At 41.8% G+C, this 15,844-nt stretch overlaps 1 protein-coding gene across 5 annotated transcripts in view; it reads left to right on the top strand.

Annotated features, from left to right (window-relative positions):
* Nucleotides 1-15,844, top strand: part of VWA8 (von Willebrand factor A domain containing 8) — a 221,619-nt gene that overhangs the window by 141,879 nt on the left and 63,896 nt on the right. For 4 of the 5 annotated variants that reach the window (XM_053308215.1, XM_053308211.1, XM_053308216.1 and 1 more), the window contains 7 exons: nt 56-258; nt 6,058-6,174; nt 8,074-8,138; nt 8,247-8,372; nt 10,646-10,755; nt 13,765-13,919; nt 15,448-15,649. In XM_053308215.1, coding sequence (XP_053164190.1) covers nt 56-258; nt 6,058-6,174; nt 8,074-8,138; nt 8,247-8,372; nt 10,646-10,755; nt 13,765-13,919; nt 15,448-15,649 — 978 coding nt within the window. The remainder of the gene's footprint in view (nt 1-55; nt 259-6,057; nt 6,175-8,073; nt 8,139-8,246; nt 8,373-10,645; nt 10,756-13,764; nt 13,920-15,447; nt 15,650-15,844) is intronic. The other variant, XM_053308212.1, reaches the window with a different exon arrangement.

The raw sequence follows: 15,844 nt of genomic DNA, 5'->3' as shown, positions 1-15,844 counted from the left end.
AATCTTGAACTTGCCTCTAATGTGTTTCTTATTTTCTCTGCTTTCCCATTTGCAGAGAATGAAGATGAAAATTGTCTTTATGTGGCTACATGCAACCCTGTGTCACTGTATTTTATGGATACATCTAGTAAAAATGGCCACTATGTTGACTTGTATGATATCTTCCCAAGAACAGTTAGTGGCATATGGCAACCTTTTGTGACTCTGGCACCTCTGGGTAATCCACTCAAAGGTCAAGTAATTCTGCATGAAGAGCAGGTAGAAAACATGCTTCTCATTTTTTATTTGTAACTTGTCACCAGGAAATGGAATCTCCAATATTTCAGGGTTTTACTTTTCCTTGAGCATGCAAGCTTTATGAAAAGCTGTGCTAACTTACAGAGAAGGCTAGCTGGAGAAAAGAGATCAAGTTTGGAAACGTTTTACTAATGGGTAGAAAGAAATACCTGTGATGTATACACTGCATCAGAATACAAAATTTGGTTGAATTTTGTAGGGAAAGTCCATGATTGGTGGTGGTTAGGAATCTAGTCTCCCAGTTGTGACTCTTTCTTGGAAAATTGCTATGCAAATTGCAATATTTTGAAAATTATGAAAATTGTAATAATAAAATAAAATAAATTGAAAATTATGAATATTGCAATATTTCTCACATATAAAACTTTGTGAGCTGTTTGTTTTTCCATGTGTGAGGTAGTAATCAGATTACTGAATGCTCTGTATAGGCTTCTGATGTTTTACTCCAGTTCTAACAGTTCTAAGATTTGCGAAGCCAAATAATTGTCATGTGCTTCAGATTCATTGGTGGCCTGAGGTGGATGGAGGGACATGTTTCCCCCAGTGTATATGGCATTGTTTGAGTAAGCCAACTGGTCTTTTTCTCTTCCCTAAACACATTCCTCATGCCAGAGGAACATGGCAGCTAAGGTATGATACAACCTGACTTAAATCCAGGCTAACACTGTGCAGGTGAAATAATGTTTTGCACATGTATTGCCTTCCTGTGCCCATTGGCATTGTTAACACTCTGGACATAGGGCACATGCCACCATTGTTTGGCTGGGTACCCAGGACCTATTAGCTGCCTGGCCATCCACCCTGCCCCCATACCCTCACAAGAAGTGGGTTGGGGCATGCTCAGAGCTGGAATGCTCCCGATTACTACCTTCTCTGAGCCTCTGTCCTCCTCTCTGGGTAATTGTAATGAAAGAGAAGGAATAGAGCCGGGCATCGTTTCCCCATTTCCTCTGTCTCTATGCCTTCCTTTTCTATAGCGACCCATGTTCCAGACTCAGTGGAGGGAGAGGGACAGTGGGCGGCCCTGATGCCCAGTAGCAGCCTAGCTGTCAGGTACAGTGGAGGTCAACAGCCCTCGCACCCATTGACAACCCAGCTGTGGTGCATGCTGGAAGGGTAATGGGTGGGCCTCATGCCCAACAGCAACGCAGCTGCTGAGCTCCATGGAAGTAAGGCAGTTGGCCCTCACACCCGGCAACAGCCCAGCTGCCATGGTTGGAGGAGGGGGAAGTGGAAGGATTGGCAGGTGACCCTTGTGTCCAGAGGCAACTCAGCTATCAAGCTAAGTGGAGAAGATGGGACATGGCTCTTGTGCCCAGTGGCAACCCAACTGACAGGCACAGTGAAATGGAAGGCAGGTGTCCCTCATGCCTAGCAGCAACTTAGCTGGGGGAGGGGTAGTGAAAGGATGGTTTGCAACTCTTGCTCCCAGTGGCAACCCATGGCGGAAGGGCCGGTGGGCAGCCCTCATGTCCAGTGATAACCCAGCTGCCAGGCATTCTGGAAGGAGAGGTGGGCAGCCATTGTGGCCAATGGCAAGCCAGCTGCCAGGCACTATGAAGGGGTCAGTGGCTGACCCAGTGGCATCCCAGCAGTTAAGTACGGTGGAGGGGGTGGTGGGTGGCTCCCATGTCCAGCATCAACCCACCTATTGGACATGGTGGAGGGGGTGACAAGCAGCCATTGTGGGACGGCAATGGCCCAGGAGGAGGAAGTGGGTAACTCTCCCCAAAAGAGTTGGGGAGAGTTACCCATTTTATTGTCCATTTAAAAAACAGCTCTGTAGTGGCAAGGATACCACAAAGAAACAAAAAATAAAGGTTATGAGGTGAGAAACAGTAAATCCCCCCCACCTCCCAAATTTCATGCAGTGGCAAGGTCACTACAAGAAGTGATTGCAAAAGGGAAGGAATTTTTGAAAAGAAAACAAGTATGGTGGGCCAAAATACATCAGCTGTAACAAGGATGTCCTGGTGATTAATAGCTTCTAAAAATTAAACAGGATTTCAAATTCCTTTAGAAAGCATGAAGGATTTACTGTCAAAAGCGGGGGTGACTATAGGCCGGAGTCAAGCCCTGTAGGCCCAGGCCCGAGATCCTTTAAGTACCTTTAAGAGGCCTCTGCCTGTGCCTTCCAAAAATATGCCTCTGAGGATTCCACAATCCTCAGAGACATATTTGGAGTCTGCATAGGGAAGAGGGGAGCAAGAAAAACCATCCCTCGCCCATTGCGTGTATTAGGCTGAATGTTGGCCACTATGTGATACACAGTTCATGGGATATACCTAGGGTGGTGCACGAACCATCCAACTGACGGTTTGGGGGCGGGGGGTTACCTTTAAGGGTGCAGAAGGATGCTCTTACCCCACCCCTGCATTTCCCCCGCCAGCACTGTGCCCAAAATCGCTGCATGGGGTGGCAGCGTACTTTCTTGCTGTCTCGGTCAGAGTCAGACCGGAAGTTGCATGACGTGCGGACACACACCGGCCACTTCCAGTCTGACCAGGGCAGCAAGAAGGTATGCGGCCGCCCTGTGTAGCGATTTTGGGCACATTGCTGGCAGGGAAACGTGGGGGAGGGGTAAGAGCATCCTCCCAGTCCCTTAAAGGTAACCCCCCCCACCACCACCACTGAACCATCTAAACTGCTGGACCTCCAAACCAGTTCGGGCACATCCCTAGATATACCTTGTGGCCTCCGCCTTTCCACTCTTCTACAGTATGGATTGTTTGGTCTAGATGGTTTCCTGTTGGACTACAAACCACTAGACTTAATTATACCAGCAGCTAGCCCTTTCTGAGATGGAATTATATTTCAATTGATGCAAGTCTGCTGAAAGCAACTGATTCACACCTTCTCCCCTTCTTCTCTTCTCCATTATGTTTATTTATGCAAAACACCATATGTGACCACATCACATTGCAAGTTTCCCTGCCCTTGCACAACATTTGGCTGCTGACTGGAGGGGTGGAGAGAAAACTTGATTACATCACATTACATCACACTGTAAAGCGCCCTGAGCCATTTTTGGAAGGGCAGTATATAAATCAAATAAATAAATAAATCAAATTCTTGCATAACTAAATATTGCTGGGGATTCATATGGGACTCTTGTTTTTTATGGCAGCCTTACTTTAGCTCTAATGTATCTCACCATCCCATATGCTTCCTATTGCTTTTACCTGGTATCCAAAAAATCCTTTCTCATAAAAGAAATGCATTCTCAAAATTCCAGCTAAGTGATATATTAAAAACACACACCATACTTTTAGAATTCAAGATCTTGACGGAACAAAGACTTGCAAATAATCACTTTGTCGTTAAATGGGCTATATAAATATAATTATCACTACCACTCAGCCTATTTCAACTCTTTAGTTCCTTTTGTACTTCTACTCTTCAGGCTTCCTACAGAAAAGGGAAAGTGAAGTCTGGAGCTTAGAATTAAGAACTTAAACATATTGCACTTGTAATATGCTTGTACCGTAAGGGCCAGGCCAAGAGCTCTGGGGGTGGGGGTGGGGCGGGATGAAGGCCGAAAATTACTTAAATCTGGCCTCCAGCCCCCTCTCAAACAAATACACAGCTACCCATATGTACAGTGTAGAAGTCTGTGTGTCTGTCCATGTTGGTAATGAGAAGGAGAAAAGGGTGTGACTTGGAAGGGGATCTTTCTTGCAGGCAAAGAGGATGGCAAAGCAATGAGGAACTAAGTTCTGTTTAAATAGGTTGTGTTTTCTCTCCTTTCTTACTCCTTTGCATGTTTAATGTCCCCCCCACCCCACCCTCTTCTACCCCGAAGAACAGTGACATCAGCTTCCCTTTCCCTGAATGCAATTAAACTCTTGTTTGAACTAAGCTTTTCTAAGGGAGGAAAACCCTGGCTAAGGCACAAACTGCAGCAAGGAAAGGGAAGCTTTGCTGTAACTAAAAATAAAAGAATGGCACCTCAAAATAATGGTCCTTACATCTGTTGAGCATTTGGAATTCAAGGCACTGGGGACGTGAGGTCACCCAAAGGTTTCATTTCTCCCAGTAGAAAATAAACATAACAGAGACTGCACATTAGCATCACATATCTTCCCAGCCCACTTGATGAATTGCCAGAGCTGGAACTGGAAGTATTCACCAGTGACGCAAAATTCTATTTTTATACACAAACCAATTCGCCACCAGTCACTTGGTACAGATGGGAGTCATTAACATCCAAGAGAGGGGGGAAGGGAGCCTTGTTAAAGTACCAGCTGACCTTGTAAACTTAACACTAACACAACTGTCTTTTGTGTGTTTTGAATGGTTGGGAAATCTCAATTCTTTCTCTCAGTTCGACTAGTGCACACACAGATCCTTCAAGGAAAGTTTCAAAGACTTTTTTATCTTGCAATCCTTTTATGTTGTCATCTTGCTTCTCCATTTAAAATAAAAATCCTATCATAGAAAATTAGTCTGTCAGGGTAAAGGCTAGGCTAGGACTTTTCTCCTTGACATCTAATTTTCTGAGTGGGGATTTCTCATATTCAGCCAAGTCTTTCTACAAAACTGATACCTTGCTCTTTTAGGGTATGCAAAGGTTATAGCTATGCAGCATAGGGGGACCCAGCTGTTACATTCTTGGAGCTAGTTAGGTTTTAGCTTAGTAAAGTAAAGTTGTGCCTTTGAGTTGGTGTCAGCTCCTGGCAACCACAGAGTCCTGTAGTTGTCTTTGGTTGTCACAGGAGGGGTTTACCATTGCCATCTCCCATGCAGTATGAAATGATGCCTTTCAGCTTCTTCCTATATCTCTGATATAGGTGGGAAACATACCAGCGGGGATTCGAACCAGCAACCTCTTGCTCACTTAAAGAGGCTGGGAGTTGTCACCCCCTACTGATTCCCACCTAAAGGCGCAGCGGGGAAATGCTTGACTAACAAGCAGAAGGTTGCTGGTTTGAATCCCCGCTGGTACTATATCAGGCAGCAGCAATATAGGAAGATGCTGAAAAGCATCATCTCATACTGTGCCGGAGGAGGCAATGATACCAAAAGAAAACCCTCCTACCAAAAGAAAACCACAGGTCTCTGTGAGCGCCCGGAGTCGGAATTGACTCGGCAGCACACTTTACTTTTACCTTTACTGATTCCCAGATAAAAATGAGTTAACTTTATCATCATAAAACCTTACTCTCTGCCTGCTTGAATAAGGCATTCATGAGTGTTCAAACAATGCTGCAATTTATCAGTGTTCTTCATGATGTCATTGTTTCTGCGCTGATGAAAGAACAAAGGTTGCAGGTACTATGAATAGGCTTATTGTCCTGAAAGTGATTGCCACTAGGATATGGTTCAGCAGAAAACTAGTGCATCATTTAATGCAGTAACTGAAGAAGTAATAATCTGCAGCATGTCTTTGGAGGAATGTTTGATATTCTTTGCTGCTGTCTCCTCAGTGCTACATGGTGTTTTCTGTGTGGTTTTGTGTGCATTCGAACAATTACCTGGGACAGGGGAAACAATTTGACAAAAAATATATATTTTGTATATATTTCTCTTCTAATTCAGGAGTTGGAGCCCATCAGTGAACACCTAACAAAGGCAAGCTTCTGTTGAGGCCCCCTTTGTAAAAAAGAAAAAAGAAAAGAAAGGGAGGAGGAGGACCTGGGTAGAGTTTTCACCCTACATTCTACAATATCTTGTGTTTCTTTTAAGTGAATAGGGTTAATGACACGATGGAAGGCTTATACATTCTGTAAGAGGATATAATTTTTTTCTTTCTGTTTGCAGAGCAATGTGGTTTTATTACTGGACACAAACACTGGTGCCATACGCCGGCTTTTACTGTCACCAGATGTGCAAGAGGCTACAAAAAGGATGTCCTGGTGGAGTAGCAAGGAGGAGGTGGTGAGACATATCAGTATCCTCGATAGACAGGCGATAATAGATGGCTAGCATGACCCACACATCATGCCCAGACATCATGTTTGTGTATCTAATGAAGCATGAGTTAGGCTTTCAAGCCAACACAAGAATGTTGCTGGGACTAACATAGTCACCCTTTTGGAATTTGTACATGTTCACAGTAAATTTTTGGCATTTTTTGTTTATAAGGCAGCATTTTAGAACATCATCTTGCATCCAAATGTCGTGTCTGCATTTCAATCCATCAACTACTGTTTCTTTTGCACCTTGTCTCTGGATTCCTGAAAGGGTCGCTTATGCCCTGCCCTCTATCTTTTGATGTTCTGATTCCAATGAATCACTTGCGTAACATGAGTCCTTCCCACACTCAGGCCCACCAGACAGTTGCAACGGGAGGATGTTCTTCCCAGCCCTGTTGGATCTTATCTAGTTGCCTCCTTCCAATTTAAACTCCCTGGCCATTAACTGCTGCACAGTCATGCCACACCAAACCTCACACATAGCTTCTCAACCTCAGCAACAAGTAGCAGCACAAGCATTAAGGAAACAGAGTTACTACCACCTTTGCCATGTGCCACCCTTAAGAACATAAGAAGGATCAGGCCCAAGGCCCATCTAGTCCAACTTCCTGTTTCACACAGTGGCCCACCAGATGCCGCTGGAAGACACAGGCAGGAGTTGAGGGTGTGCCCTCTCTCCTCCTGTTACTCCCCCGCAACTGGTATTCAGAGGCATCCTGCCTTTGAGGCTGGAGGTGGCCTGTAGCCCTCCGACTAGTAGCCATTGATAGACCTCTCCTCCATGAAGTTATCCAAACCCCTCTTAAAGCCATCCAGGTTGTTGGCTGTCACCACTTCCTGTGGCAGAGAGTTCCACAAGTGGATCACGCGTTGTGTGAAACAGTACTTCCGTTTGTTGGTCCTAGACCTCCTGGCAATCAATTTCATGGAGTGACCCCTGGTTCTAGTGTTGTGTGAGAGGGAAAATAATTTCACTCTATCAACTTTCTCCACACCATGCATGATTTTATAGACCTCTATCATGTCTCCCCACAGTCATCTTTTTTCTAAACTAAAAAGCCCCAGGTGTTGTAGCCTTGCCTCATAGGAAAGGTGCTCTAGGCCCCTGATCATCTTGGTTGCCCTCTTCTGCACCTTTTAGCTCAGCTTCATGTGAGAAATCACTTTGGTCCCGTCTTGATCTGTTTCATTATTTATTTATTTATTTATTTATTTAACACATTTTAATACTGCCCAAAACGCAAGTTCTCTGGGCAGTTTACAACCAAACAATGAAAACAACCAATAAAAAGATTAAAACATTTCAACAATTAAAATTTAAAACATTAAAACTATTAAAACACAAAACAGGAGTTCAGTTTATATCATATAGTTATTAGATAAAAGGATTGCTTTGCAATAAGCATTTACATATAAGTAGAGTGCGCCCTAGTGGAAAACGTTGTTACATGCTGTGGTGATTCTGATTCAACTGAATACAAAGCAAGCAGAGGGAAGCAGTTTTTCCCTACTATGCAACAGTGTGCAGATGGGTGGGGAGTTGTGGTTAACATTCTATGTTATTTAGCTCAGTGAGAACAGCAGTCAATAGGCAGAAGTTCAAGTGTTGCTTTTGAAAATGCAGTGGGCTTCCCCACACCCTCTATATAAGATTTCTGTGGACTGAGGAGTCTGACATGAGACCTTTTTGTAAATAATGGCCCACTGTTCATTTAGTGATTTTTCTAGTGACTGAAAAAAAGCCTGTTTTAAAATCGAAGCTATGCTACACTTGCTAACTTAGAAATATGTTGAAGCTGATCATTCTGGCTGTTTTTTTTTTGTTTGTTTGTTTGTTTTAACATTTGTTTGTTGTTTTCAGAAGAGTCACAAGATGTGCAAAGAGTTTTCACACAAAAACTGGCTGGTGTTTTACAAAGAGGAAGGGTGAGGACTAATTACTCTTTCCCATCCCCTTCCTTCCTGGCAGAAAGCAGGCATTCTCTTGTGATCGTTTGCAGCCTAACTCTGGATTCTTACCACTCTCTTCTGCAGAAATCACCTTATTGTTCTAGATGTCCTGGAGGGCCATGCTCACACCATCACTCTACCTATCAACCTCAGCTCTGTCTTTTTAGTCGCTGAAGACCGCTGGCTCCTGGTAGAGAGCAAAACAAACAAGTAGGGATAAGTACTGTAGATCACTAGATATCTTCCACTTATAAACATAAATGTATCTGGTTTGGGGTGGTGTTCTGCTGTAACCATAATCTAGGCACAAATATTGCTATTTTACTTAAAGTCTTTTTACACATGTCTCTTCTGTCATGGTTGCCCCTGCAACACAAAAATATAAACATTAGCATGAAAAAATGCCTAAAATGTTTTGATGTTGCAAATGCATACAAAATTGTACTCAAGTCATAAAGCAATAAAGATACTTCAAATCAGAAAGTAAAGCAAGAAATCAAGTAAGAAGCCAAGTAGTTCTAAATCATTCCAATCCAAAACCAGAGTTTCAAAACATAGATTTGTAAACAAGATTCATTATACATTTTGCTATCTGTTATACAAAGAAACCACCATCATATCTTTAAAAAGCTTTAAAATTGTGGGCTGAAATGTCAGCTTGCCAAACACATTTCAGCTGCTCTGGTTTTTTTGCAGTGGCTTAAATATCACAAGAAGTGATCTCACTCTTCCAGAGATGAACTGATAGGGACCCTCGGCCTTCATGACTACTCTCAACTGGTCTGGGTTCATGGAGCAACATCCACAAAGCTTTCTGGCATATTTACAAACCGTGTAAGCAATGCCCAACTACTTGGGAGGCCTGTTGCTTGCGTATCCAGACCAACATGGGAACAACTGCAGGCATCCTTGTCAAAGGGAGCCTTGGCATCAGGATACAAATATTTAAATTGGTGGTTTACCATAGCAGACAGCTCTAGTTTGGTTGTGAGGCTGCTCTTTTATATGCAGTGTAGATGAGACTAGCTCCTTTACATGTTTTATTTATTAATCCAGGACAACAACATAAACTCATAAATGAATAAACTCATTCTGGTCTAGTTGTTATACTCACCATGAAGATCAGCATCCCTATGGTGAGATTTTTCACTATGACTTCCACCCCAACCCACCAATCCCGGATCATAGTGTTTAGAGGAAATATCATCAAATTGTTCAAACTTGCCATATGTGTGGGTGGTAGGACACTCTCCTTACTGGAAGGTAGGAAACTCTCCTGGGGAGCATAACATCTAGATCAACTCTCATCAGTCCAGATTGTAAAGTTGTTTGCATGTGGAATTGAAATAGTAAAATTGAAAGAGTAATAGTCCACCATTTCATCCTAATTTAACCAGTCTGAATGTACAAAAAGGAAATTTAATTGTGGTAACAGGTAATTAAAATTCTCACCTAAATGATCATGAATGTGTGCACATTTTGACTTCTGAATATCTGGACTATATGAGGGTTTATGGCAAACTAAGATGCTGAATTTCTGCCTAAATACATTAAACTATTTTTATATTAAATATTGTATTATATATTAATAAAATATTGAATCAATTAACATTTTAATTAATATTTATTATTTAATTAAATATTAATAATTTATTTTATATTAAATATTTTATTATATATTAATGATATATAGAGATTAATAAAATTAATTAATATATTATATTAATATTTAAAAATATTAAAATATTTACCCATAATTTGTGAAAACCTGGTTTATGTATACCTACAGCTTCAGCAAGTTTTTAGGCATAATCCAGCCAAAGATAAGCACTTTAGAGCCTTATTGATTTAAGAGACAAAAGGTTGCTTAACTCTCTCCTATTGAAATCAGTCAGGTTTTTAAATGCTTAACTTGGCTTGTGATTCTTAAGTCACAGATTACACAGGCACACGTAAAACAAATTCAATAATATTTATAAGGATCTAAGCAGGATTAAGTCTGCTTGCTGTAATAACAAGAAAATGGCCTAGATTCCTGTGAGGTCATTCTCTACATTTAAGACTTAGGGCATATTCTGACACTTTTGGGGAAGTGAAATGGCCAGTTTCTTGTTACTCCTTCTGCATTGCTCCCAGATAGGAACAATGACAGTGTGGGATACAATAATATTATAAGCCTTCTTACTTGAGCCCCAGTATGCAGCAGACATTACTGATGTGATACTGGGTACAGTTTTAAGGAAGTAGCAACTAAACCTCTCTGGTGATGCAAGAATGGGCTCTAAAATTAATCTGAAAAGAGGAATTTCCTCTGTTATGGATGTCTTGGCCTCTTGATAAAAGTCTGAGATTTCTACACTACTGTCTCGACATGTTGGTTGAGAGGTAAATTGGAAAGTAAAATGCTTGTTAAATGTCGATAATTATAGATTAGCATTTGATCCTTTAAAAATAATCCATGAATAATTCCCCATGATTTGCAGAAAGTATCTTTTAACTAAGCCTGTGCATATGGAATCTGAAGAGAGTGGAGTTTGCCAGTTACATGCTTTGAATGAGGAGCCCGTGGACACAGGATTTGGACTAACCACAGGTACTGAGTTTTAAAGTTGATTTGTGCTTTTTCAGTCCAGCTTTCCACAGGAGCTTTATGTAGCTTCTGTTTGTATGATCATGAGAATAAAAGACTTTTAAAAGGTATTCAGTTGATACATCATCCTAATGTCAGTTCAGTGGAGAGATGTACAGTATAGACTTAGACCTGGAAGAGAAAGTTCCAAATTCCGACCTGGCTATGATTTCACAGGGTGGCCTTGAAGAAGTATGCATATCTGAGGCTGGTTGATAAAGCCCTCTTATTTTTCCAATTCTGAAGTATTACAATTATGCCTACTATGTGACTAATCTGATCTTGGTCTTTTCTACACTTTCCCCCCTTCCAAATGCTCATTAGTATTATAAGCTAAAGTGGCAGAACACTATTTGTAATTTCCTCAGCTTTGAGGCCTAGTTCTTGCTGAGGTGTTTCTGGCAGGGGCGTATCTAGGGTAGGGCAGGCAGGGCACGTGCCCTGGGCACCACTTGAAGGGGGGCGCAAATTCTTAAAATTAATTTTTTTTTAAAGGCCACCAAAAACAAAATGGCCAGTGCACATGCTCAAATGGCCTCTGTGAGGCCCTAGGCCATGCCAGGCCTTGCAGAGGCCATTTGAGCATGTGCGGTGGCCATTTTGTTTTCAGCAGCCATTTTTTAAAAAACACAATTATTTTAAAAAATGGCCACAGCAATGCTCAAATGTTCTCTGTGAGGCCCTAGAGGCCAGCGGTGAGAGGGGTAACCTTCGAAGATGCGCCCCCTCCCACGGCCTATAGGAAGCGACCTGAAGGGGCTACAAGTTTAAAAAAATTAATTTAATATAATATAAATCACTGTACACATATTCAGTTTGGCACTATGTACAGAAAATCAGGGCTTGTGAATACTGAGCTGAAGCTTATGAGCTAGGATTGTATTCTTTTGCTCTTACTTTGCTTCTTATGATAAGTGAGTTAAATGTGGTGTCTTAATAATATGGCTATTAATGGTGAGTTTGTCTTTGAATCAGTGTGAAATCCTTAGTATTAAGGCCCACTGGGAGTTTCTTGCTCTCTTTCTCTCATTTTAACTGTCTTTCTGAAAGACTAGAATATATTCCAAGCAGTGACACAGTTTACTCTGCATATCCTTTAATTGTTTTCAGAGTATCTGGGAAAAGCCAAATTCTCCATTTATTTTTAAAACTTATGTAATAGTGATGCTACAATACATAGTAGAGAATTAGATAGGCACTTCTGTTTAGTTTTCCAAGTACACCTCCAAATAGTATTTGGGTATTTCATGAGCCCCAGCATACTGAAATTTGTAGTTTTCCAGCATTTTTTGGTCTGGCTACGTCCACTGCTAAATAGTTCTTGAAATATTAAAAGATTAACGAGCTTGCCTTATATTTTTCAGCTGATATTATAGTAAAGTTATCTAAAAGATGGGTGTCAGATGTTTGGACAGGGGGCGCAATTTCAGTGCTTGCCCTAGGCGCTATTTTCCCTAGATACACCTCTGGTTTCTGGAATCTGTTTCTGAGCTGGTTTACTTCAGACTGCAGGTGGGGGCTTATATGACAGAATGTCCCACTGTACGAAAAAGAATTCCCTCCACGTAGAAAGCTAGCATGCAACATAGGAAGCTTGCATATCAGGGAGAAGTCAGAGAGAACCTAGCCTTCTCCCTAACATGCTATTTTTCTACATTTGGTGTGGTGGTGGTGGTTTTATTTTTAATAGAGAAAAACTCAGTTGTGGGAGTCCCTAACTGCAGTCAGAAGTGGTATAGCCCAGACATGACTTCACTACCTCAGTGAAAAGTAGGCCTAACTTCCAATACTGTACAAACTTGTGGAATGTTACCTACTCTTTTCAACTGATGTCAGCAATACCCTACATTTCTACTTCACATTTTCAAAAATGGTGCTATATAATACTATAAATATTTTTTAGAGAAATATCCTTTCAGATATGCAGCCAACCAGTTGGCTTTGAAAATTTAGAAACTGCTTTCCAAAGTTTATCCCTGGTCTTTTCTTCCATAGTTTTCTTCTAGTGATTTTGATCCTAACACATTTTATAAGTAACAAAAAACTTTGAATGTAATTTTATAATTGACACTAGTTTAGTAAAATGACTCCATGAAAATCTGGGCTCTTTTCCTATATATTTTCATAAAATTGTTTGCAGTGGCAGGCAATTGCATGTATTCCATTTTGAACTACTTTGATAAAAGATAATGCAAGAACTTGAATAAACTAATATAAAATACTTTCTATATGTTGGCTGCAAGAAAGCTGCCCAAATACATGTTCATAATAGTGTACTGTTGTGCAAGAATAATTTTGTAAGGGTATAATAGATTTTTTCTCATTTCTCTGCACCAGGTGTCAATCACTACATAATGAAGCTATTCACATGATTGCTCAAAACCAGGCTGGGCTCCCTTAGCCTAGTTTCGAGCAATCATGAGAACCACCGGGTTCTCTGGTGGCTAGCCCAGCTAACTACCCCTCACCCTAAGCAAGGTTAATGGAGCAAGTGCTCCATTAAACTTGTTTATTTGGTCTTGCAGCTGCAGCTGACACACTGGGGTGGGGGGAGGACGGACCCCAGGAAGGCACTGCGCACTCATGCAGTTCCTTCCTAGGGTTTGGGGGGGCGCTGCGCGGCAGCACTCCCCTTCCTGCAACCCCTGAAGGTCCCAACTGAACTGCAGCCGGGCGTGGGAGCACCCGACTGGAGCAGCCACTTGTCTGGGCAGCCGATCTGGCTGTCCAGCAACAAGCAATTGCTCATGTGCGGGGAGAGCGGGCTAAGCCCATTCTCCACGCACAAACCCCACCTGTCTTCATCTTCTCAGATGTAAACAACAGACTTACCATGACATCAGAAGACTGCAACAATATGGCCAAAGGCGTTTTGCAAAGCCTGGCCTAATTGCTGCTGATCTTAATCTGCCTACAGTACTTTGTTGTTCTGGATTAAATACATACATTTTTGTTTACTTTATTTTTGCTTAGCATCAGAATTGTATATGCCACAGGCTGTCTCAAGTGACCAGTTGTCTTCAGAAAATCTAAGTGCAGCGATTGAGCAGAAGATCAGCTCTCCCAACAGACTGCTTTCTGACAAGCATCATTATGCTTCTGTTGTTGTCGGCTTTCCAGATCTCATGGTAGGTGCTGTTGTTACTCAATATAGAAATTTTTGCATCCACCATGGTTCCTCCTTATCAGACATAAGAACTTTTAACCTAATGAGCTGAAGAAAATGAATGAACAATGAAATGAGAATGCTTTGTTAAATAATGCAATGTCTAAAGAGCTAACAAGATGCCAGGCAGATCTGGAAAGTCATTTTATAAATCCTAAGTTTCTTCAAAAGAAGGGCCTATTCTTACTTTACCAGAGCACTGTAATTGCCATTTCCCTGTGGTCCCCTCATGCTGTACCAGTAAAATCTGGATAGATGAGATCAGATGGGTGGGTCAATTGTGTGGTTATTTTACAGGCTGCGGCTGCTCCTCCCTTGGGGCAGATGGTGCCAGTGTGAAGAAAAAACATATTGGTGGCTTGTATTGCATGTTTTTCTCTGTGAATCAAGTCACAGGAAAGGGGCAACAATACTGCTCTGGTAATGTGAAAATGGTATATTTTTGATCCCCGCTCAGAACATGTATTTGCAAACTACAACAGTTCAAGATTCCCCAAACCTTTTGCAGGGGGAGGTGGAGAAAAAGAGGCATGAGAAACTGGTAGTGGCCAGTGTGCCCAGATTTGCATGGCTTTCCCCAACCCTGAAAACACACATCAAGAGATGTGTATTGCAATTAATGTCAACAAATACAAAGAACAAATCCTACAAAGTGAATTACTTTGCCGTACACGGAGCTTTTGCCATTTTGTTCTTTGTCCATTTGTGGCTTGTGGCTTTTTGTCAATGGGCCAGACGCTGTCTTAGTGACTCTCAGCCCCACAAACAAGGAGCACAACCAAACTTTGTTCTGGTGCTGCTCTGGTTCCGTTCCAGAAGGTGGCGAGATCAGGCAGTTTGTCTTGGCCCAGGATCAATAAAAGGCCACTTTGCCCTAGTAACATAGATATTCACATTCTATAGGACGCACCCAAAGAAGTCAGAGATAGCATAATATAATTTTTGGTTTTGACTTCCAGCATCTTCCAGGATCATGAAGGTTCCTTGTTAAAAAGCTCCTAAAATCCTAGTGCTCATACTGATGCTCCTATGCCTTGAGAAACCAGAGCTGCATCCAAAAACCGAATTTGGTAGCCATCTTCTTTTGCAGCTGAACAATGCACAGAAGTTCTTAATGTCTGCCTGAATTGTAGTAATTCACGAGGGAGCCTTTCAACCACTCATACAGATTGCCTGATGAATGCTAGGGTTCTAGTTCAGCTGCAGAATCCCCATCTCTTCCTCTCAGCCTTGCACTGAAAAGCATTGGCAATCCAGAGTTCATGCAACAAGCATCTCCTATTGTCTTCAGGACAAATAGAATGGCATGTGATGTCATTGACACCTGTGGCAACATTCATTCCATCAGTGACTAAGTAGGCTGTGGAATACTTGCCAGCTTTAGAGCCCAAAGGTGACTTTTGTAAAAGGTTCATCCTCAACATATTTAAATTGGACACTCATACACACTGTGTTCATTGACTTCACATTTATCTCATTCTTTTTTACAGTCCCCTAATGAGGTTTACAGCTGGAAGAGAGGCTCCGCCCTGGGTAACAGGCAGCCTTTGCCTTCAGATCCATTTTATTATGGAAGGCGCAGCAAAAGTGGAGCAGCAAAACAAACCAATTGTGTGACTATTGCTGGCGCCAATCAAGTGGTCAGAGTTCTAGCCCCTGGAGATGTGCCTCTAAAAGAACTTTATCCTAAAGGTAATGCAACCCTCAGAGACCAAATGTGGATGGGATTACTGATGTGTTTGCCTTAGGCCACAATACTATGAACCCTTATTCTGGTGTAAGTAACATTAAACAAAGTGGGAATGACTTTGTTTAATGTGACTTCAAGTGTGCTGTCATCAGTTTCGACTTCTGGCACACACAGAGCCCTGTGCTTTTCTTTGGTAG

The sequence above is a fragment of the Hemicordylus capensis genome, chromosome 3, assembly GCF_027244095.1.
Source record: "Hemicordylus capensis ecotype Gifberg chromosome 3, rHemCap1.1.pri, whole genome shotgun sequence".
In the NCBI taxonomy this organism is placed as follows: Eukaryota; Metazoa; Chordata; class Lepidosauria; order Squamata; family Cordylidae; genus Hemicordylus; species Hemicordylus capensis.
This window is presented reverse-complemented; position numbering and strand designations above follow the sequence as displayed.